We start from the raw sequence: 23,132 nt of genomic DNA, 5'->3' as shown, positions 1-23,132 counted from the left end.
TATTTTTATACATTAAACCGTTTAAGACAAGAACATTATAAGTTGAATGAAGAACTGCACCTGGGTTCAGAAGCATAAAATAACATCTCACAAAAAATCAATCAATTTTAATTGCCTTCCGTTATGTTTTGCTTGAATCTTTCCCTTAAGACAATCAACTGTGTCATATCTATGCGATGGAAGCGAGTCACGGTTGACTGATTTGAGATTAGCCACATTTACATTGTATCACAGTTGACGCACAGTATTTCCAGAAATAAAACTGTATTTTGCAACTGCGTTTCGAACGCTATGGTGTAAAGACTTCCCTTCCATCATCAAACCCTAGAAAGTCAAGGTCCACGGGGTCTCTGGACTGAAACAGCTGCCCGAGTAAGGGCTCATCTGTTCCATCACACGCTGAGCTGGCCTTGTGACAACACCCCGACCCCATGTCCACTCTCCGCCTTTTCCGTTTTTGAACTTTGACCTTCCTCTGTATTGTTCTTACTGGAGAGGGTCTTTGTTCAGGCAGGTCGACCCCCTGGCCCTCTGGGATACAAGTCTCTTTCTCCTGCTCTTGAGCTAGCGGTTCGTCCCGAGGGCGCGCTGACGGAGAACCCAGGATGCTCTCACAAACCTCTTTCTGGAAAGAATGTGAATGAGGGGATGTCCTTGAGGAACATCCACTTTGAGAGAATTCTTCATGATACTGTGGCAATGCCCTGGTCCTGGTCCGACTGAGACGGGAGAGTCTGACAGAGTCCACAGCAGAAGAGCTGCCTCTAGGGGGAACCAGTTCTACCTGAGGGGTAGGAGTCGGGACCCACTGGGCAGCAGTCTGGCCGCTACAAGTGGGAGATGTGTGACGGGGTAGAGGTCGGGCCGAACTCCCATCTAGGTTCCTCAAGGTGCTCTCTGCACCGCTTGCCTTTGCAGAACCAGGAATGGGTTCCACGGCAGGTCTATGAGAGGCTTCTCTGCCACCAGCAGCCGTTGAAAGGCTGCAGGACTTCCACCTTCTCTCTGTTGCGGAAGCATCTGGGGGCTTGTGCGCTGTCCCATACGGTCCTTGGACGGCCACGGTGGAGGAGACGCTGCACTTTGGTCTGAAGACAGAACAGAACAAACCAAAGATGAGCAGGACTCAGTTGGATACATGTAGTTCTGTCAGAGCGGACCCAGCAGTATATTGTGTGGAGGAAATGTCATGGATTTGAGTAACCTCTTGTTTATGGGTTTGAAGAGAGCCAAGTCACACTGCATGGTGGAGACTAATCGGTCCAGGACCGAGTACTCATTGCCTTTGGAAAAGGCACGATGACTCTCACTCTGGACGTGCTAAAGACAGGAATCAGAAATCAGTACAGAGAACTGTATTCAACTGTATTGTATACCAAAACGACAAACGTGTTATACATTCAACATTATAAAAACAACCAGGAACGGTAAAATCCATGCGTTTACTCTCAAACATAATCTTCAATCAAAGACTTTACAAATTTTTCCATCAGGATTTCAGCAGGACCCTTCTCAATAGTTTCCTCTCGGGATGCACTGCTAAGGGTTTTTCCGATTTTTTGATGAGCCAAAAAAAATACATTTTGTGCCGACGCGACGGCATGTAAGCAAAGCAGCATGGAGTTTAGTTTGGACCAGTGAAGAGTGGAGCCACACGGTTTTCTGACTGTGTCACTACTTTTGGATGTAAGGGACACTATAGAGATGTGGAATAAACAAACCATCACTTCAGCAAAGGAGAAGGAGGCAGTGGGATTATTGGAGTCGGGACACCACTCTCCCCGGTGCATTAAGGAAAGGAGCTATAACAGGTAACACCATAGGCCGCCAAACACTGATTTGACCCTACATATAATCCATGTCATCGTTTCTCCTGTAATAGGCTTTGCCTGTATCCAAATGCAAAGGCAGAGAAAAGGACTGCAACACTGTTCTGGGTCCTCTATTAGGAAGAGGCGTCACCATATTTGGGGGCTTTGGATAACAAGCAGTGAGCCGGTTCCATTGTCATTATAGGCGTGTGTGTATATGATGGATTTCACAGCATGGCTTTGGATTGTTGTAAATGGCGTGATGGCCAACATACATGGCAATGGCCAATATGTGTACGTTTGGCCTCCTGTGACGTTGCGCAGGCCCAGGGGTCCAGCGGCGCTGCGCAGAGCCCTTTAAAGGCTGCAGGCCTCCTGTTTATTCACTAGTCAACCAATGCGGTGACGGTGACAGGACAGGTCTTTCAGTTGGACAACTGCAGCCTATGCAACTGTTAATCAAGTTAGCATATACTTTTCATTCATTATTGACTCAGGTTTATTTAGTGACTTTTGCACACACTGAAACAAATTGGAAACAAGTTGGGGACAAAGAAATTGAGCCAAAACTACAATTCAGATATTAAACAACTTAGTTACCAGTATGCAAAGGAAGAATATAGTTTCTCATGTATAAATACAGTACATGGACTCAGAGTGTAATGACGGTGCATATGATCACGTGACACTTTCTTTTGAGTCACGTGATCAGCTCCTGCAATCTGCAAATTTGAAGTGGATTCGCTGATCACTGATATATGGTAGATAATTACTGGTGGCGGATCAATGGGTGGATCAATAGTTTTAGCTTCAACTTACTGCAGACTGCTAGACACAACAAAACAGACACACACAATGGGACTGCCTGTCAGGAGGACGTCATAACTCACCTTGACGAGGTTGTCGTACTGGAGCATGCAGCACTCACAGAAGCCCACCTGCTTCTTGGCTCGATTCTTCTTGGCTCTGCCATGACCCCACTCCTCACTGCATCACAGAAACCACAGCTGTGTACTCATGTGTAATGAATGGAGTTCTACATTACAACACTAAGGTTGTTGAAAAAAAGTTAATAATTGTTCACATAGGAAAATATATTGAGCACAGTCATTGGCATACCCATTAACTATTTTAGTAGCTAGTGATTTAGGAGATGGGCTAGGCATACCTGTGTCCATTTTTAGGTTGATCCTTTTTGTCAACACAGAACGGAGTGCAAGGAGGAGCAGTCCCAATGTTGATCTCAGGCATTTTAGTCAAGGCAGCATAGATTGGCCGATAGTGTCTGCAGAGGGAAAATAAGCTTTCAAAACATATTTCATCTCATCACCCTAGCTTATATTTGACTTGAATTGATTTACTATGTGTAATTGAACCCATTCTCTCACCTGCTCGTGTCCTCAACCTTTATGAAGGGTGCACTGATCCGTTGGGCTGGAAATATAGTTCAAGAATTATAAATTAACAAAGTAATACATGTTTTCCATAGTAAGAATGTGTAGGAACACAAACAGAACAATTGCACAGTAGATATTGAAATGTTCACCTTGGGATTTTGGAAAGCCTGGTCTAGGTTTGGATTCAGGTTTAGTCTACAAAACAAATGAAACATTTAATAAAAAAGGATTTCAGAAAAATGTTTTAAAACTTTAAACTAATTTAGTGCTGCATTACTTGCTACAATGTTTTCACTGTCAACTACGTACCCTTTTTTTGACAGTACTAGTAACAGGTTGGCTGGGAACAATCTGTTTCTTCCTCTTTTCCACATAAGTGATTACATCTGAAATCAGATCAAGGAAAATCAAAACATGAATCTTCAAAAACCACAAGTCAGAACCGTTTTCAGCCTGTATACCAGAATTACGTACAAGTTTAACATTTCGAATCCAGCTAACCATCAATGTAAAGGACCTTCACTCCCCACTCCAGAGCATCTGATAGGGTCTTATCCATTTGTATCCTCTCCTGTGAACAACAAGTACTTAGTCAACCTATTGTGCAGAATCAGACACCTGATTTTCGCTGCACATACAAGTAACAATTTGTGAATATTTTTGGTTGAGCTTTGCAGATAACCGACATCTACTACTGTTTAATATAGCAGCAATACAGTATTACAAATCATTATACATTTATCTCCAATATTGCCATCTGCATTTACAATAATAAATAATAACACTTAATTGTAAATTAAATTCTTAAGTAACTTATTAAGTTTTCAGTATTTGTGTTGCAATAATATATCGGCGACATAAATGCATCACATGGAAGCTTGCTGAGCTATTTGATCGTATAATAGTAAGCCTGCCTGCTGCTCAAAGTAATGTCTAGTGCATCAGAAGACCCACCTGTTCTTTAACCACTCTCTCCACCAGAGATTTCCCACGACTTTTAGCCACCTGCAAAAACAATAGTGAATTTAAAGCTTCAAACCACAAGCTGAGAGTGTAATCCAACCTTACGTTGAACACTTGCAATGTATGTGCCACAAATAAAAACCTGGGTTGCCGTAACAATGCAAACTCACAGAATCCACTTGACCCTGAGATCCACATTGCAGACGACCCTTCTGGCCTCCGGCGGGCTGGTGGACCGTCGGACGGGGGAACGGGGAACTCGGTCCCGAGTCGGGGCTGGGGACAGCGTGCTCACGCCTAAGGCGCTCCACATACTTGGCTTCCCTCTTGTTGGACACCAGGTACTTTATTTCCTTACTGAAGAACTTCTCCACAGTCTGAGTAAAATTACAACATGTTATTAAATATGAGCTGCAATAAGTACATTACATTCAGTCAATTACGTAGCAGACCTGTCTAGCAATTAATGCAAGAAATGTAACCAGCGATCAGTCTTATTCCCTGATAAATGCCCTTTTGAGCTCACCCAGCATCAGTACAACAACAACAATAAGCATAAGTAACAATTCAATTTGTTTAGAATAAACAAACTCCGTCCAGAAGGAAACGTTTAATATTGAGGTTAAGACATATATTCTAAAGAAAAAGCTTACGAATAAACAGTTATTATACTGATTTGACAGCAGTGAGGGTGTCTCACCCCTCCCAGCAGTGTGAGGTCGTTCTCCAGGGCCTGGGCTCTCCTGTTGGACGGCAGGTCCAGAAAAAACACCCTCCCGGACAACGGTTTGGCACAGACACGCTGCTGGCCCGGCATGGCTCGGTGCTACCTGCCGCAAAGTACATCATACAAACACGATGCGGACACAATATCAGCGTGAATACGACAATTAATCCATGTAACTTTAACACAATTAATTACACAGCTTAATTTGAATGGCACTTGAGACGGAGGAGCCTGACCTTTTAACATGGAGGTGAGTGTCACCTGGATGAACATCGCCTCCGTCCTGCCGCGACACGCCAGGTAACGAAACCCCGGCGATCAAAAGGTTCACATGAAACCTGGAGGTTGTCGGTTCGCGTCCCTCATGTGGTGTCTGTAGAGGTCTCAGTGGGTCTCTGTCAAGTAAAGGTCTCTGTAAAAGTATCTGTAAAGAAAAGGTCTCTGTAAAAGTATCTGTAAAGGTCTCTGTCAAGTAAAGGTCTCTTAAAGGGCTCTGTAACGTAATGGTCTCTGTAAAAGGTCTCTGTAAAGAAAAGGTCTCCGTAAAGAAAGGTCTCTGTAAAAGTCTCCGTAAAGAAAAGGTCTCTGTAAAGGTCTCCGTAAAGAAAAGGTCTCTGTAAAAGTCTCCGTAAAGAAAAGGTCTCTGTAAAAGTCTCCGTAAAGAAAAGGTCTCTGTAAAGGTCTCCGTAAAGGTCTCTGTCCAGAGAAGGTCTCTGGTCCCCCGGTGTCGGAGGTGTCTCCTGACTCGAACCACGTCAACATGTACCGTCAACCTAATAAAAACGGATTTAGAGCCAGCTCCTGAACGAAAATGACTGGGGAGAAAAAGGAATAACCATGGTAACAACAACGACCAGTGTTCTAAACACTGTTGGTGTGAGTCCGCTCGACGGTTCAAACCCGCTCTGCGCGAGAGCCACGAAATGAAAACTTCCGTTTCCCGCTTCGAATCGCACAGCACCTGGTTGCCAGTTGGTTTGAACGCTTCATGCATCCTGAGAAAAATCGTGGAAGGTGTAAATGATGTACCTAAATGGTTGTTGTTGTTGTTGTTGTTATCACAATTAAAATAATGAGTAATAAAGTTTAATTTCTGAATATTGAGTCACATTAACGACCATAGATTGTCACTAGGGTAAAACTCTAGACAACTATATCAAAGTAAGTAGCTGATTTCGCGGATAAAGGAAGAGATCTGGCCACCCTAGATCGGCTGTATTTTGGATTGAGATCGGATGTTTCCACACAAAACAAATAAATACAAAGAGAGTTACGCTATCATACAATTATTAATTTGTTTGATAAATGTATCTAAATATTTCTTGTTGCCATACATATAATCAAATTATATATGAGTAGAAGAAACATAGTAAAGAAAGTGCCACTAGCCATTTCAAATTGCATAATAAACGTAAGGCGATTTAACCAGCAACTCGAGGTTGTATACTTATACTTAAGTACTGTATGCTTGTATACTTTGACCATTTATTTATGGTATTGTTCATGTTTGCCAACACTGATATGCATATCTAGGCGTGTTCTCGGTACTGTCATGCGGATACGGATGAACTGCGCACCATAACAGTTATGCATCAATAGTGTCACATCAGTATGGATCAACTTATTTCAAATAAGTTGTATTTCGTGACGATAGGGTACTAAATTCTTCGCTATCCAGGACGTTATAATGACCAGTAAAAGCCATGCAATGACCCCTGGTGGGATCACTCCAGTTCAGCAGATGGTGTCATCTTGTTCAGGAGCGATCCTCACCTCACTCCTCGGTGAGTTGGTTCACCTCCATCTTATATTATTGTATTATATTATAGGCCTAATAGTAACTCTTATACATTGGAGACCGACCCTCAAGCTAAATTAACGAGAACGTGCGTTAATGCGTCATTTTTTATTAATCGCGTTAGAATAAGATTGCGTTATTGACGCGCTAAGTTTGACAGCTCTAATAAGGAGACATTTGAAAATATGGATAATTGTGCATAGACGCTCATTTTCCGGGTTTTGTTTTTCAGTGACACCTTTGGATGTTGTGAAGATCAGACTTCAAGCACAACACAATCCATTTCTCAAAGGTATTAGGAAAAATCGATGTTTTACAATATGACCTGATGTTACATGAATATGATTATAGTAGACCATGGCATTATTGGGAGATTCTTCTGACAAATGTGCTTATTCTAAGTCGCTTTGGATAAAAGCGTCTGCTAAATTCCCAAAATATAAATGTAAATGTATATTAGATTATTCAATGACTTGTCAACCTTCTCCAGGCAGATGTTTTGTCTACTGCAATGGCCTCATGGACCACTTATGTCTGTGTGAAAACGGCAACTCGAAGGTCTGGTACAAGGCTCCTGGTCATTTCAGCGGTACACTGGTAAATGATCCTCATTCAAATAGGGGTTAATCTCCCTTCAGTAATGTTAACTACCCTGCCGGGGTACATTGTTTTGCATTGTAGAGGACTCCCTCTTTAGGTTTAACACATGCTTTTGCATGGTTAATCTCTGATTGGCTGATATGGTTATCCGGTAACCTGCTGATCATGCACTGAAGAGACAAACGTGTCCTCTGCATATCCTCTGCACTGCACAGGGGAGCCCCCAGCCCTGTCCCTGAATGACAAAACCTGCAAGCATTCATCAAGTCAGGGTCGAGGGTTATATTCTCCTTTAGTGTATTTGTTATTGTTTCCTATGATTCATATTGTATCATGCCTAGGACCATTATCCTATGCTTTTCTTTACACATATATACCGTCTCTGCAGGATGCCTTAGTTAAAATTGTACGACATGAAGGAATCAAGTCCCTCTGGAGTGGTCTCCCTCCAACCCTGTGAGTCTGAACTCTACCGATGCACACAACAGAACACATGTATTGGGTTGCTAGGATTGGTGTGTGCCATGAATTGACATGAATTTGTCTGTTGTGCATGATGCAGCGTGATGGCCGTCCCGGCGACTGTGATCTACTTCACATGTTATGACCAGCTGTGTGTGGCCCTGAAGGCGAGGATGGGGGGCCACACGGACGTGGCTCCTCTCTTTGCTGGAGCTATCGCTAGAGGTGAGCAGGTTTCTATGGAACAAAGCTGAACAGGATAGAATTAAGATATTTCTTGATGTGGAAAAATTGACTTAAATAAGATAAACCCTGGCAGGAACATTTCATGGAGATTCAGATCGAAATCCAAACTTTTTAAATTGACCGCTGTTTACTACCACGCACCGTTAACCCTTCCTATGGTCCAGTTGTGACGCATGAGGAGGGCGTGGCTCAGCCTCTATGTAAAGGGTTTCCGCCCGTCTTAAGACGATACGGCTTCTGTGTTACCGTCAGAAGGTCAGGGAGGGCATTCCAAAATGCCCCCCCATCAGAGTGGAAAAACCAGGTCCCCCATTCAGATCCATGTAGGCATCTGAATGGGGTAGACCTTGCATGAAGGTAGACATTGGGGTTTGAACCCATAGCCGTTGCGCCTAAGCAGTGATCCTGTCTGTTACAGTGGGCTCAGTGACGGTGATCAGCCCCCTAGAGCTGATCCGCACCAAGCTCCAGTCTCAGAAGCAGTCCTACAGGGAGCTGGGTGCCTGCATCCGGTCAGCGGTGGAGAGCGCCGGCTGGCTGTCTCTGTGGAGAGGCTGGGGCCCCACGCTGCTTAGGGATGTGCCCTTCTCCGCCATGTACTGGTACAACTACGAGAAGGGGAAAGCCTGGATGTGCGAGCGGAACAACACCACAGAACCCACGTTTGCCATCACCTTCCTCTCCGGGGCTGCATCTGGTGCTGTGAGTCGCTTGAGTTTGAACTTTAACCGCCCAATCAGAATTTAACATGATTTGATAGACAAATAATAATTAAATTAAATTTACTTTGTGTGTTCTCTTTCAGATAGCCTCTATAGCTACTTTACCATTTGACGTGGTCAAGACTCGACGGCAGGTGGAACTTGGAGAGTTACAAGCACTGAATTGTAATTACACAATTAGGCTTCTGTTTTTTTGCTCTTTTTTACAAAGTCCTTCTCAAAAGAACTGTGTGTTTTGGTAACCAGCAGTGTCTCTTCCTTGTCAGTGGCATCGTGCAAGAGCTCCACCTCCACATGGAGCACGATGGGCAGGATCGTGGCAGAGAGCGGCCCTCGCGGACTGTTCGCAGGTCAGTACTGATACGAAGCTTCAGCCATGTGACTCCACACACAGATGATATGCTCGCCCACCTCACCTCTCACTCTCGTCAACAGGCTTCCTGCCCAGGCTCATCAAGGTGGCTCCGGCCTGTGCCATTATGATCAGCACCTATGAGTTTGGGAAGGCCTTCTTCCACAAGCAGAACCAGGAGTCCAGACTGGTTCGGCTTCAGCCTGGTAACAGCTGATTTGCGCCCCCTCCTCAGTGCATTTGCTTGACTGATGCAAAGCCCATGTGAGCCCATGTACCCTGAGCTGGTCCTTTGCAAGCGAGTGCCAAAAAAAATTATATTGCATATATTTAGATTTATTATGAATGAATTATTAATGAATGACAGGTATAAATATGTGATGATCAATGCATGTTATATGCATTGATGCTGCAATACCTGTTCAGAGTCCTTCTGGGTTGGGTATGATGCAAGCTGTGATTAATGTCAACTACTTGATGCAGACTAAAGTACATCCCATTTCCCTGGAGAACATGTTTGTATTTTTGTCCATGCCCCATTTCCTTTAATATATGGGCGAGTGGAGGGGGCACACGTTATTAAGTCACCACTGGACCACATTATGAACACACCTCTTTGAGTCTCACATTGTATTTTCCAAATCTGATGAAGTTTAAATTAAATAAATTATGATATAAATTATGAATGATATGTTTTCTTTACTCAAGATGTTTACATTTCCTATTGTTAACACATAATAAATAAGCAAAGCATCATTTGAATAAGTAATTGAACGTAACAGAACATAAACGTGTTTATCCCAGAATGGGCTAAACATTTATAATGATAAAATAGTCATGAATCAATATCAGCCATCGACTTGGTTGGTACATCACATTTTATTTTAAACAGACAGAAAAAAAAGCACATTCAATCAATCTAGGTGCAAATGGCCGCTGTAATTAGTTAAAGGCAAAAGGTAGAAAGGTTAAAGGTGACATATTATAACCACCAGGTGTGAGTGTGATTAGCCATTACAAGCCATTTTGAAAATCTGCCTCTTCTGACATCACAAGAGGGCATGTCCACCTAGATGTATGACGGATAGATGAGCAACGTTTGCTACAGTCCAATGGGTAGGCAGGTACACTGATCTTTCCAGCATACATGTGGACCCGCCCAATTGTGATGTCAGAAAAGGCAGATTTTTGAAACGGCTTGTAACGGCTAATCACACACACACACACACCTGATGGTCACCTTTAAAGTACACTCTACAAGTACACAACTGGTCATCAACCCTGTCCTAGCAAATCTTTATATGTGTTGGCACTTTATTTATTATGTTACTCCTTCAGGACAATTGTGTTTCAATAAATAAATACATGATATTAAAGAAAAAAGAAAAGTTGTATATAAAAGCAAAAATGAATCAACTTCATAATTAATACAGTCCAATCACCTCCCCAAATTATAACTTGGAATATCAGGGCTTGTGATATTTACCTGAGAACCAAACAGTTGAATACTTCAGTAGGCAGATCATTTGTTAAATGGCTGATTAAATGCTGATACAGTCAACATCTAATTCAAACGAGGAGCACAGATAAAAGGAACATTTTAAAAGTGGCCAAACAGAGGGGACTTTGTAGTTCAACATCTGATATTGGAACAATTTTGCAATATGTCCCAACCTCAACACCTTTTTAGTTAAATTAAATTGTTAAATATCTCGTCAGTAGTATAAAGTTGCTGTGCTAACTTTGGATCAACTTCAATGTTAATCTTTCAGAGATGATAGGCCGTGAGAAGACAATGTGATAAGCCACAGATGACAACACCAATTAACCACGTCAAATAAAGCCTCCCGCAAGGTGTCTTACAGCTGAATGCAACACAGGACATGTGGATAGAGATCATCTCAACACTAATTTATTACAAACTCTACATGCAAAGGCAGATTCTTGCGCACCATCACCTTCACAGTCGCCGTGGTTTAACACCCCCTCGAGTCCTACCCGTCACAGAATCCAACACAAATAATACCTCTACGATCGGTTGGACCATTGTGTTTGAAGATTGTCTGAAGGAAGCCCTGACTGCTCTCCACGCGTGTCCATCTCCTAGGAGGGGGTCAGGCCCGGGCTGCTTGTCTCTGTGGTCGGACTGGCCAAACATTCGCTGGATTTCAGGCTGGCCAGAGACTTATAGCTGGCTACTGAGGTCAAGGAACCACACAGGCCTCGCAGGGAGGGCGTCTCCTCCTTAGCTGCGTGACAGGGAACACAAAGGGTTAACCGTCATCGTCGTCGCAGGGACACGGGCTCCATCGGCCGTAAGCAACGTGCTGCCGCAGCCCTGCGCACCGTGATGTGGCCAGTGCTCCCCGGCGGGCCTGGTCTCCGCGCCGGGAGTGTGCGCAGGGTCCAGGGACGTCTGGGAGAGACTCATATCGACAGACAGCTGCTCCAGGCTCTGGAAGCTCTTTCTGCAATGAGAGAACACAAGGGGAGGAGGGAGGTGAATGATAAGGAACAGCGAGACTTGGATCTAGTGAGACAACATGATAGGACCTGGTTCACCTACTCCTCCCACGGCTCCGTGCTTTTCCTGAAGAGGAGGGTATCCAAGGCAACCGCACTGGCATCTAAGGTACCAGGAGAGGGCCACTGATTAGTCAGGTGGGCGGTCAGCTCCTGTCTGGAGCGGAGGTCGTTGTTCTTCAGGATGGTCCTGTGGAGGTAAAGGACTGACTGCTTTTACAGTGATTTGATTCTACATTGGTTTGTACGGACATTGCCCTTTGTGAACAGCAGAGAGGAGAGTGACAGAGGAGTGGGTGGAAAAGGAGAGGGGATGACACCGCCAAGCCACTCTGATTTTCTGACTGATTAATATTAGTCAAATTTTATTTATTCACAATCTGTAATTTAGGCGAAAGGCTTTCTGCATGTTCCAACACAGGCATAGAGGCGAAGAGAATGATCTGTCATCAATAATGATGTATGAAAAATGCAGAAAGAAAAATTTTAATTTTCCACATATTTTGCGTGTTCGTCAACAAGCAGGCCACAAACACACCTCAAGGCCCCCAGCTGTGTTCTGAATGTCAACTCCACCGTCGGACCTGCTGTCATACCATCTCCACCCAGCCATCAGCGATGTCACACGGCCTCAGTTGTCAACACACGTTCCAACACACGCACGCACACGCACGCACACATGCATGCACACACACATGCACACACATGCATGACGCACACATAGGAAACACTTACAGTTGGTTCTGTAGCTCCAGTATGATATATTCAAGCTGTTCCTTCTCCATGCTGTGAGATAAGTGTGTGTCTGCCAGCTGCTGTTCAAGAGCCGAGTTGTTTGCTATCGACTTCGACAGTTGGACTTCACGCAGACGGACCAGGTCTTCCAGGTAGCTCTGAGATGAGATGAGATGGACACACACACCCACCGCCTTGAGCACAAATGTTTCTTGAGAAAGCAGCAGATTTTGTCAACGTATATGCACTGCTTGTTGGACCTGCATTAATCCTCCAAAGATCAACCCCACATTTTACTTTTTGAAAACAGGAATTATTTAACTCTTGACATCATTCAAAGTAAATGTGGCATTCATTCATTCCATCTGATCTGATGCGCGCCTGCTTGTGTGCACACACACACACACACACACACACACACACACACACACACACACACACACACACACACACACACACACACACACACACACACACACACACACACACAACCTACCTTTTGTTCTAACACCATGCGGTACTTTTGTTCGAGGCGTTTGCATTTGCTAACCAGGCTGCTCTGCTCAGTAAAGATGTCAGCTGCCGTGGCCATTTTTTCCGGAGTGCTGCCCTCACTGCCACTGCTCCCAACAGTCCTCATCTCGTCCTCATCACTGCTGATACTGTCTGCACTGATGGATGCACACACACAGCAGAGAACCATGTTAGGACACTGGCTTGTAATTCAGTTTTAGGAGTATGTTGGCAGTGAGACTTGAAAGGCTTGTGTGTACTTCATGGTGAACTTCAGGTAGGGTGTGTAGTCGATCACAGAGGGGTACGCTCCATCTAGCCCCTCTCCTTTCAGACAAAAGCTGAAGAGAGAGGACATATTCAAGTTCTCAATCAAGTTCAAGTTTTCAATCTCTGATTTGTCCGATCAGTTGTGCACAAGAACGCTGTGCGGTAATGGAGGTATGCTGTGAAGGTGCTACTTCAATTAGTAGCTGTAGTGGTTAGAAGCAGTCCATTTTTTGGCCGATTTAAAACATCCTTGACAATTTCACAAAACAAGGTTGGTTTGGACAAACACAAAAATCTTACAGTCATGGTAAAACAGATATAGACATGTAACACAGAGAGGCCTTTGTGATGACAAAACAGCAAAAGGGAGTGAATTACATCAGTGGGCAGAACGACAACAAGAGCTGTACCTGAAGTCTATGGTGTTGAGGCCTATCAGTGTGTCAGCCAACAGGCCAGCCTCCTCTCCAAGCATGATCGCTCCTTCCTCATAGAACCTCCTGGAACCAACATGTGAAGACCCAGATGAAGCACTCACATAACCAACAATGTCCCTGTCCAATGGTAAGATGGGACATAGGGGTATGAGGATGTTTAAACTGTGAAGTATTTGTTGTTACTGGCTTAATGATAATATTGGTATTTCTTTAGAATACCTTTTATTTTTACAATTTGCATGCAATTTAAAACTTAAATCGTCGACCATTAAGCTGGCACTTGCATGTGTACCAAGAAAAACCAGACCTGGATGTTTTGAACTCCCGCAGGGCAGAGGAGATGTACTCTGAAAATCTTTTCTCCATTAAAACTACCCTGATCCAGGCTCTACCCTGCACACATGTCACCAGAAAGAGAGAGAGAGAGTTCATTAGGATTCACCATCATGAATGATATCTTAATGGATATGACCAATTAGTATTAATTAGTAACAGCATCCAGACCCTCTACTACCCTGACCCCCCACAGATGGACCACCCAGACCCTGTACTACCCTGACCCCCACAGATGGACTACCTAGACCCTCTACTACCCTGACCCCCCACAGATGGACCACCCAGACCCTGTACTACCCTGACCCCCACAGATGGACTACCTAGACCCTCTACTACCCTGACCCCCCACAGATGGACCACCCAGACCCTGTACTACCCTGACCCCCCACAGATTGACCACCCAGACCCTGTACTACCCTGACCCCCACAGATGGACCACCCAGACCCTGTACTACCCTGACCCCCCACAGATGGACTACCTAGACCCTCTACTACCCTGACCCCCACAGATGGACCATCCAGACCCTTTGTAGTAGCGGGTCCCACGGCCACCTACCTCACTGCAGTCGAAAGAAAATCTGCGTGACTCTTGGCGTCTCTTGTGGCGTTTGCATTAGGCAATATTTTATGAACAGTACATTTCATGACCACAAGGTTCAGTATAATGGTCTACTGTGCAACAAAACGGTCGTACTAAGTCGGTCTCAACCCCTCACAAAAACAACCATAAAAATAATACACCATTCACAATAGACTGTGTGTGGTGTGTCTTTGTGTGTGTATGTATGTGTTTGTTGCGGTTTGGAACAAAGCAAGCTTTTTGTAATGAAATCAGTTGACTGGAGGCAAGAATGACTCATATTTAGTGTCAAGCATTCCCCCATTTCCCCTGTTGTTCTGTCTTTCAATACTTTTTAAATGAAAAACAAATCCCATTCACACCGACACATTCATGCAGGTCATTCTGTGGTCGTTTAGTCGTGATGTTTACCTTTGCCCGAGACGACTGCACATTCTCCATGCTTTCAATGCTACGTATGCAGCTGTGTGGGACCTTACTGCAGGCCACTTTAACATAATCCCAGAAGGTTCGGGTGCTCTCATAGCCAAACCATGTCACCTGGCCTGAGAGTGAGAGTAAAAACGAGAGAGAGAGAGACACACAGTATTAATCACACATTTAGACTTCATATCTCCTGTTTGTATTGCACCTGTGTAGCATGTGTCTAGGTGTTAAATAATAATTAGAATGCATTTATTTGCATCCCTTGGGATAAATAAGGATGAAGGATGGGTACTGGAGTGGTCTGTACATTACCTTTGAGCCTGTGACTGAAAATGTGCTCCAGGATGGAAACAAAATTGATAAACTCTGGAGAGGAATCGTCTATCGTCTCGAAACAAGAGCGGTCAAGCAAGGTCTTCACAGAAAACCTGGGTATGAGAACATAACCGGCCCAGCTTGTCACAAAGCAGTGTCGCACAACAACAACAATGATCCTAAATATAAAACACTAATCAATATAATTTCACCAGCGAGGGCCAAGAATTTATAGCATCTCGTCTCCAGTATAAGCAAGATGCTTTCATTTACTATTTGGGATTAAGCCATTTATCTTCTTATAAGTACGGCACACCATAGAGTCATGTGCACTGACTTTACTTAATAGGGGTTTTGTCAATAAGGCAGAAATCAATAGTAAATGGACAAGGTTTCGTGTATTGTGATGCTCTTCAAAAGCAAGCTCACTGGTCTAATCCAACCCATACACATTTTATAACAAACCCGTATTTGGATTGGATATACAGCTGCATTAATGGGAAGGCGGACCACCATAGAGAGAGAGTACACGATGTAAAGTAACATTTATATCATAGAGCATTTATATCCCTTCTGGTATTTTTGTTTATTGACATTAAAACCCTAGAACCAATTCTGCTTACGTCAGAGAACGATATCTGCGATTGGAGATAAGTGGCTGATGTCATCAAAATGATGCCCTCGCAAGTTGGATATGAATCCCCATCAGCTATAAGGCTCATTCTCACAAGACTTGACCAGTCACCGATCGTCAACATATTTGTAGGCTACTTGATGCTCACCTGCATACAGTAAGAAGATTCCTTCTCTCCACCGCTCCGCTACGGATAGATCCCCGTTTGCGGGCGAGATGCAGCCCCAGGCTGAGCGAAGCCATCCCCGGTTCTGCTCCGTAGTCCCACTCAGAATCAATGTTGGCCGATAACGCAGTGGCTGGTCCGCCGTTCACTGCATTAGAACAGGACCGAGTCGACGTGCCCGGTTCTGACGATGATCTTTAGTCAACACGACTGACGTTCGCTCTCTTACCAAAAAAAAATGACAGGATGGTTTGAATGGGAGTGGTTTGTGATCAGAGGTAGGTTCGCCTGTTCCGTGGCCTGTCCGGTTCCTCTGATAAGCTGAGGCGGAACCACTGTTGAGTGATACATATGACGCCACTGCGTATGACATCTTTGACAATGAGGTGTTTTGCAATAATGTAAGCCTAGACTATAACAGCCCACTTACTAACAATGTGGGCTTTTTATGAAACACGTCTTTAATATACATATTTTTATTTCAGCCAACTACTTCAAACAGGATTTATTTTATGAATAAATTCTCCGTTAAAATGTATATATATATAATGTGAATATAGATTGTCTAATACCATATTTAATTACTTTACTTACACGTATTTAAGACCTGGTTTAGGCGTGATCCATACTAGGCACTGCATTTAAAGCCTCAAACTAAAGCACAGAAGACCCTGATGACGTCATGTCGGGTCAGTGAGGAACAGCGAAACCCAGTGGCTGTAAAGATTAGCAGTCAGAAATGATTATATTAATTAGATTATGATTGGACCTGCTTGCTCACTCATTTTGATGGCGATAGCGACATTATCGTATTCACATTATATAACAGAAAAAAATGGCTGTCCACTGTCTTTGTTTTACCAGCACTGAATGAATGGAGGCGCTTTGATTTGTTGCGCTGTGTGTGTGTGTGTGTGTGTGTGTGTGTGTGTGTGTGTGTGTGTGTGTGTGTGTGTGTGTGTGTGTGTGTGTGTGTGTGTGTGTGCGCGTGCGTGTGCGTGTGCGTGTGTGTACACTGTGACACCTGTGACTTTACAAATTGTGAAATATCAGCCCAGGTTAATTTGAGAAGACAAATAAATGAATTTCGAGAATTTCAAGTAAACTGTAAATCAAGTAAATACTGAACTGTATTAGTGCAGTAATATAACGTATTTTGTCAAATGGCAGTGTATCCAAGACTCAAGGTGAGAGTCTGTCTCTACACAATAATTCAGTGTTTCTTTCTGTATTGTATCGTTTACTTTTTCTACCCGGTCTGCCCTGTGAACTTATGCAACAAGCCTGTGAGCGAATGTGTTTTTCGTAGGCGGAATCCGGAAGAATCATGAGGGGATAGCCGGAGATTATCCAATCACGTTGGTTTAAATCCCTGATCCAATCCAAAAAGGCTAAAATCCGTGATTTACCGCAGGGTAGGTGATTTAGTTTTTCACAATTGCTTAAACACATTTCCTGATAGACTACCTCACTTTCTCAAAACAAAATTTCAAAACTCACACACAAAATCCTACACTTCTCTTGCAAAAGCACACTTTGTCCTCAAAACAGTGTTAACTCTTCACTAAATGGTATTTTCTTTTCAAACGACAAACACATACATCATATGAGTAGACATAGTCACCCATTGAACACTGGTGTGCAGAATGGAAAACACTATAGTATGAATGGAAAACACTATATGAATGCTTCATCAGTTATGCTTTTGCATGTTGAGTGTTACACTGTTGGGTGTAAAATATTACCTAATGTTAATGTTTTTAGGTACACTCAAATAGAAAACAACACACAATACTTTACAGTAACAACAAATACTGTATTTGTATCCAAAATGTGCAGTCTACTATAAATCACAGTAAACAGGATGAAAACGGGATGAAATGAAAGAGATAACAGAAAATAGGCAATACTGTAAACAAAACATCTGAATGAATGAATGAACGAATGAATGCATTTTTATTGGTCGTAACCAAAGGGTAGGGGCAGAAGCTTCAGCTTACGTATATCAAGCCCCCCCTTCTCACATTTACAAACAAATGTCATACATACAGTGTGTTTGCATATACATGCATACACTTACCTACATAAATACATATATACATACACGCCTACACATACCCATAAGGGTCAATACTTCTATCCAGTACATTTCCACTATAAGATGGATAACATAAATAATGGTAACCATAATGAGAATAACGATGTTCATCATCATAACCATTATCAACATTCTCATAGAGTGATACTACTCATTGTCTGTAGGCCTACTTTATTGTCATGTCTTTCTTCTGTGACCCTTCTATAGCAAACTGCAGATTGCTAATTGAACAACAGCCTTTGGAGTTTAGAAATGTGATTGGCAGTGTGTTCTGTGTGAACACCAAGAGAGGGAATTCAGGAAGAGTGTGCAAGATATAGAGAATTGTGTGTAGTGTTGTGAAAAATGTGTGGTTTGGAATGGGCATCTGAGTCTAAAGCAGAAAATGTGCTTGGAGTTCAGCAGAATTGGTTTTGCAGTTGGTACATGAGTTTCAGGTTGTGCACATTGTGTCTGATGTTCCAATTCATGTGTTTAAACAATTGTGGAAAACTGTAATGGTGAACAATTCTGCATTTGGCAGTTATTTTTTAGACAATATGCAGAATCTTTTCACTTATACAAATTTACACTATCGGCTGTTTTTTGCCAGCATGCCTCCCTAGCCTTATTATGTGCAACTGTGTTGCCCCTAGCTGTTATCTGATTATTGAACTCCTCACAGGAGTTCAATAATCAGTGAAATGTACTGCTCTTGATCTATCCATTTTGTAAAGGTGAGTTAAATGATGCGATAAACGCCCCTTTCACGGGAACGCGTTATGAAGCGAAAGCGGAAAACCTGGATTGACAAATCGAATCCTGAGTGACCTTGGTAGTACCATTTAACTCTGATTGCGGGTTGCGTCTCTGTCGATCCAGGTTTTCCCATGAAAGCCTGGGTATGTTCAGCAAGGTTTGTAGTACAGGTGTGGTGTGATTAGCCGTTACAAGCCGTTTTGAAAATCTGTCTGTTAAGACATCACAAGTGGGCGTGTCCACCTAGATGTGTGCTGGATAGATCAGTCTACCAGCCTACCCAGTGGACTGTAGCAAACGTTGCTCATCTATCCGTCACACATCTAGGTGGACACGCCCACCAGCGATGTCATAACAGACAGATTTTCAAAACGGCTTGTAATAGCTTATCACACCACACCTGGTGGCATGTCATGGGACCTTTAAAAACTTACATGCAAAAAACTATTTATTGTGAAAACAACATGCAATCTGATGCGATCTGAGCCCCACACCTGATGGTCAGGATTATGAATGATGATCAATCCTCCAACGAGAAGCCTCTTCATCATTCAGCTCTGCCCCTAAACAACAAGGAAACACAGGTCAGCTTCAGCCATCTATCAGCACATCACTGTTCACGACCTCATCATAAGCCCACAACAGGATAGGGCTCATACCGCTGGACTCCTTGGAGTCTTTTTCATATGGCATATCGTTTGTGTAGACAAAGATTGTTTAAGCATTATTGTTAGCGTTTAACATCTACCAGGAGTAAACCGCATATGTAGGAAGCCGCTAGCCTCTAGCAATATAAACGGGGGTCCCCACACAAACGCCCGATATATAACAATCATATTTCAATTTGACTAATCGTTTTAGTGCCAGTGAAACAATAAATAACGTAACCGTTTAAGCTTAACATTGTGTTTCTAGGTAAATATTGTCGTTGTTAGGCTCTGCAACGTCCGCAATGGTTAGCTTTAGCGATAGACACCTTGGGCTAGAGCGTCATTCTAGAACGTCCTAAAGCTCGAGCCTCAACATCAATGAGACTAACTGGAAATATACGAGGCTGGTATGAAATTCAACTGTTAAACTGTGATTCTGAAAGTAGAATTTTAGGTTAAAAAATCTGTTTGAACGTAGGTTAACGATTAAAAATGTACCAAGTTGTGAAGTCTGAAGTCTAATACTATTACAATATTACTATCACTGATTAATACTATGGCCATATTACTATCACTGATTAATACTATCACCATATTACTATCACTGATGAATACTTTTACAATATTACTATCACTGATGAATACTATTACAATGATACTATCACTGATGAATACTGTTATAATATTACTATCACTGATTAATACTATCACCATATTACTATCACTGATTAATACTATCACCATATTACTATCACTGATGAATACTTTTACAATATTACTATCACTGAGGAATACTGTTATAATATTACTAATACTGTGATGATGTAGAGTGAATCAATTACTGTGATGAAGTACTATATATATTACTGTGATGAAGTACTAAAAATATTACTCATGAAGTATTGCAGTGATGTACTGTGAAGATATTAGTGCCCGCCCACCCATCCTCCAAAAAGTTGTGATGTCACAGAATACTGACCTTGGGGTCAGGCCCGGAAGATGTTTCTGCCCCTCCGTGTTCTCAGAGCTGGTGTCAGAACCTGGCAAGAAGCAGACTGTGAGGAGCTGAATGGATCTACAGAGCTAGATGTATCTAGATCTACAGGGCTAGATGTTTCTAGATCTACAGAGCTAGATGTTTCTAGATCTACAAAGCTAGATGTATCTAGATCTACAGAGCTAGATGTATCTAGATCTACAGGGCTAGATGTATCTAGATCTACAGAGCTAGATGTATCTAGATATACAGAGCTAGATGTATCTAGATATACAGAACTAGGTGTATCTTGATCTACGGAGCTAGATGTATCTAGATATACAGAGCTAGATGTATCTAGATATACAGAACTAGGTGTATCTTGATCTACAGAGCTAGATATTTCTAGATCTACAGAGCTAGATGTTTCTAGATCTACAAAGCTAGATGTATCTAGATCTACAGAGCTAGATGTATCTAGATCTACAGGGCTAGGTGTATCTAGATCTACAGAGCTAGGTGTATCTTGATCTACAGAGCTAGATATTTCTAGATCTACAGAGCTAGATGTATCTAGATCAGCAGGGCTGTATAGTCCAGAGACAAGTCACCATGGTCTCTGAGTTGGTAGTATTGTTAATCATGAGAGCAGAACTGCAGTAAAAACACACACATGTTACTCACCAGCTGTTGGACGTTTGGCTGAATCTAAGGATCAGGAGAAATGATCAGTGTTGTAACAGTCATGAACATCCTCATGTTGTTATACTTTCATATTCTTGAAGCCACAACATCACTGTGGCCTCGACCTTAGAGGAGGTTTGTCATTCAGCGATGGAGAGGTTTCTACAACCAGACCGCTAGAGTATCACGATAACCAATCAGAGTCTAGGAAGGGACGCAACGAGGGGACAGGAAGTAGGAGCAGGTGGGGTTCAGGGGTCAGCTCACTCACCGTTCCTCTTCCTGTACCGCCAGACTCCCGCCAGGACCAGAGCTCCAACCAGGAGGAGGGCCCCAATCACAGAGCCAACGACGGTGAGGGCCCCTGGGAGCCCTTCAGGGGGATGAAGAGCAGGAGGTGAGGTGTGTCAGGTGGGAGTCATCTCCCCTCCATCAGCTCACACCCGAAGGTAAGCCTGAAGACACCTGCTGCTGCATACATGACCCACACAGCCTCCACACACTGGGCCAATAGAACCTGGAGCTCAGGGTCATGAGACCTGACCCTGAAGAGCCCAACCTCGTCCTGAGAGCAGGACGCTGGTGAGGTGGAGGGGGTCAGGTCAGGTGGAGGTGGAGGTGGTGAGGTCGGGTGGAGGTGAGGTGGAGGTGAGGTCAGGTCAGGTGGAGGTGGTGAGGTCGGGTGGAGGTGAGGTGGAGGTGAGGTCAGGTCAGGTGGAGGTGAGGTCAGGTGGAGGTGGAGGGGGTCAGGTCAGGTGGAGGTGGAGGTGGTGAGGTCGGGTGGAGGTGGTGAGGTCGTGTGGAGGTGGAGGTGGTGAGGTTGAGGTGGGGGTGGAGGTGGAGGTGGTGAGGTGGAGGTGAGGTTGTGAGGTGGAGGTTATGTGGAGGTGGTGGTGGAGGTGAGATGGAGGTGGAGGTGGAGGTGAGGTGGAGATGGGGTGAGGTGGAGGTGAGGTTGAGGTGGTGAGCTGGAGGTGGAGGTGAGGTGAGGTAAGGTGAGTGCGTTCCCTACCGTTCTTCCCCCAGTTGGTCCTGATGAGGGTGGGGTCCAGGGGGACGGAGATGTCCTCGATGCCTTTCAGCTGGACCACACATTGGTACCTCCCCCAGTCCTCCAGTGGGACGGCCGTGAGGTCGAGGTCCACGCTGTGCTGGAAGGTCCCGTCATGGTTGGGGAGGACCTCCCCGGGGTACACCTGCTCATGGAGCTCCTGGCCGTCTCTCGTCCAGAACACCACCACCCTGTCAGGGCAGAAGCCTGTAGCATGGCACACCACTGGGGAGGAGGGGCTCCTCTGGAGCAGAGACACCTGCGGACGCTCTGGAGAGAGAGAGAGAGAGAGGGGGGAGACAGAGAGGGGGGAGAAAGAGAGAGGGGGGGAGAGAGAGAGAGAGAGGGGGGGGGGAGAGAGAGAGACAGAGAGGGGGGAGAAAGAGAGAGAGAGGGGGAGAAAGAGAGAGAGAGAAAGAGAGAGAGAGAGAAAGAGAGAGAGGTGTTCATTCTGTTGCTGTGGTGTATTGGTTAAGCCACCAGACATGAGTCTGTCACGCCCACCAGGTCATGTGACTCTACCTGTTCTCTGCAGAGTGCTCTTCCCATAGGCCAGGTACTTCCTCAGCAAATCAACACAGACCTTGGTGAGGTAGTTCTTCCTGTATTGATTCTCAGCTCTATCCTGATCGCATTTCCGTTTGATGGTGAAAGCCTGATGCACTGGAGCGACCCAGGTCATGGTCTTCAGGTCAAACACTATGAAGTCCTCCCCATCGTATCCATACTGTTCATAACCATCAGTAGTATCATCCTCATCATCCCACTCACAACCAGACATCCCCTGAAATGTGTGGGTACCTGAGAGAGAGAGAGAGAGAGAGAGAGAGAGAGAGAGAGAGAGAGAGAGAGAGAGAGAGAGAGAGAGAGAGAGAGAGAGGTTAACTGTCTGTCTTTGGGTTGTCTGTCTGTCTGTCTGTAG

At 44.0% G+C, this 23,132-nt stretch overlaps 4 protein-coding genes across 6 annotated transcripts in view; 1 reads left to right on the top strand and 3 right to left on the bottom strand.

The window, feature by feature from the left end:
- Positions 1-83: 83 nt before the first annotated feature.
- dbf4 (DBF4-CDC7 kinase regulatory subunit) lies at positions 84-5,776 on the bottom strand. Of its 2 annotated transcripts, none has more exons than XM_084471317.1 (12): positions 5,135-5,776; positions 4,872-5,001; positions 4,342-4,548; positions 4,163-4,213; positions 3,710-3,779; positions 3,518-3,594; positions 3,358-3,403; positions 3,200-3,245; positions 2,980-3,096; positions 2,702-2,798; positions 1,205-1,320; positions 84-1,088 (listed from the first exon to the last, which is right to left on the bottom strand). In XM_084471317.1, exons 2-12 carry the CDS (start codon positions 4,986-4,988, stop codon positions 290-292), a joined length of 1,743 nt encoding a protein of 580 aa, XP_084327443.1. In that variant the 5' UTR covers positions 4,989-5,001; positions 5,135-5,776; the 3' UTR covers positions 84-289. The 2 variants fall into 2 exon arrangements, with proteins under 2 accessions (XP_084327443.1, XP_084327442.1); XM_084471316.1 differs by having other exon boundaries at positions 4,872-4,997.
- Positions 5,777-6,323: 547 nt separating this feature from the next.
- slc25a40 (solute carrier family 25 member 40) lies at positions 6,324-9,752 on the top strand. Its single transcript, XM_084471423.1, has 10 exons — positions 6,324-6,336; positions 6,577-6,682; positions 6,929-6,988; positions 7,187-7,293; positions 7,685-7,752; positions 7,859-7,983; positions 8,423-8,706; positions 8,810-8,891; positions 8,993-9,076; positions 9,162-9,752. The coding sequence occupies exons 2-10, from the start codon at positions 6,586-6,588 to the stop codon at positions 9,293-9,295; spliced, it is 1,041 nt and encodes a 346-aa protein (XP_084327549.1). The 5' UTR covers positions 6,324-6,336; positions 6,577-6,585; the 3' UTR covers positions 9,296-9,752.
- Positions 9,753-11,181: 1,429 nt separating this feature from the next.
- rundc3b (RUN domain containing 3b) lies at positions 11,182-16,093 on the bottom strand (the record flags this gene model as incomplete). Its single annotated transcript, XM_084471614.1, has 11 exons — positions 15,996-16,093; positions 15,206-15,326; positions 14,884-15,012; positions 13,864-13,949; positions 13,530-13,619; positions 13,110-13,190; positions 12,833-13,007; positions 12,337-12,494; positions 11,645-11,791; positions 11,425-11,546; positions 11,182-11,327 (listed from the first exon to the last, which is right to left on the bottom strand). Exons 1-11 carry the CDS (start codon positions 16,088-16,090, stop codon positions 11,182-11,184), a joined length of 1,350 nt encoding a protein of 449 aa, XP_084327740.1. The 5' UTR covers positions 16,091-16,093.
- Positions 16,094-17,854: 1,761 nt separating this feature from the next.
- The window catches only part of LOC311351448 (major histocompatibility complex class I-related gene protein-like), a 9,633-nt gene continuing 4,355 nt past the window's right edge, over positions 17,855-23,132 (bottom strand). Inside the window, exons 3-8 of one of the 2 annotated variants that reach the window (XM_084471591.1) lie at positions 22,733-23,011; positions 22,172-22,480; positions 21,431-21,532; positions 21,160-21,183; positions 20,479-20,539; positions 17,855-19,412 (exon numbers count right to left, since the gene is read on the bottom strand). In XM_084471591.1, the coding sequence (XP_084327717.1) occupies positions 19,397-19,412; positions 20,479-20,539; positions 21,160-21,183; positions 21,431-21,532; positions 22,172-22,480; positions 22,733-23,011 (791 nt within the window). In that variant the 3' untranslated portion in view covers positions 17,855-19,396. The other variant, XM_084471592.1, reaches the window with a different exon arrangement.

Source organism: Micromesistius poutassou (assembly GCF_964030765.1).
Source record: "Micromesistius poutassou genome assembly, chromosome: 8".
NCBI lineage: Eukaryota > Metazoa > Chordata > Actinopteri > Gadiformes > Gadidae > Micromesistius > Micromesistius poutassou.
The sequence above is the reverse complement of the archived record's forward strand: the minus strand, read 5'-3'. Positions and strand labels throughout refer to the sequence as shown.

What these genes read in the sequence shown, in the direction of transcription:
- dbf4 (XM_084471317.1), bottom strand. Translation starts at nt 4,988, where the DNA reads ATGCCGGGCCAGCAGCGTGTCTGTGCCAAACCGTTGTCCGGGAGGGTG. An exon ending in AGGCTTTCCAAAATCCCAAG is followed by an intron (nt 3,246 to 3,357) that starts GTGAACATTTCA and finishes CTATATTTCCAG; the next exon opens with CCCAACGGATCAGTGCACCC. An exon ending in TTCAAACCCATAAACAAGAG is followed by an intron (nt 1,089 to 1,204) that starts GTTACTCAAATC and finishes TTCTGTCTTCAG; the next exon opens with ACCAAAGTGCAGCGTCTCCT.
- slc25a40 (XM_084471423.1), top strand. Translation starts at nt 6,586, where the DNA reads ATGACCAGTAAAAGCCATGCAATGACCCCTGGTGGGATCACTCCAGTT. An exon ending in ACACAATCCATTTCTCAAAG is followed by an intron (nt 6,989 to 7,186) that starts GTATTAGGAAAA and finishes AACCTTCTCCAG; the next exon opens with GCAGATGTTTTGTCTACTGC. An exon ending in TGCTGGAGCTATCGCTAGAG is followed by an intron (nt 7,984 to 8,422) that starts GTGAGCAGGTTT and finishes TGTCTGTTACAG; the next exon opens with TGGGCTCAGTGACGGTGATC.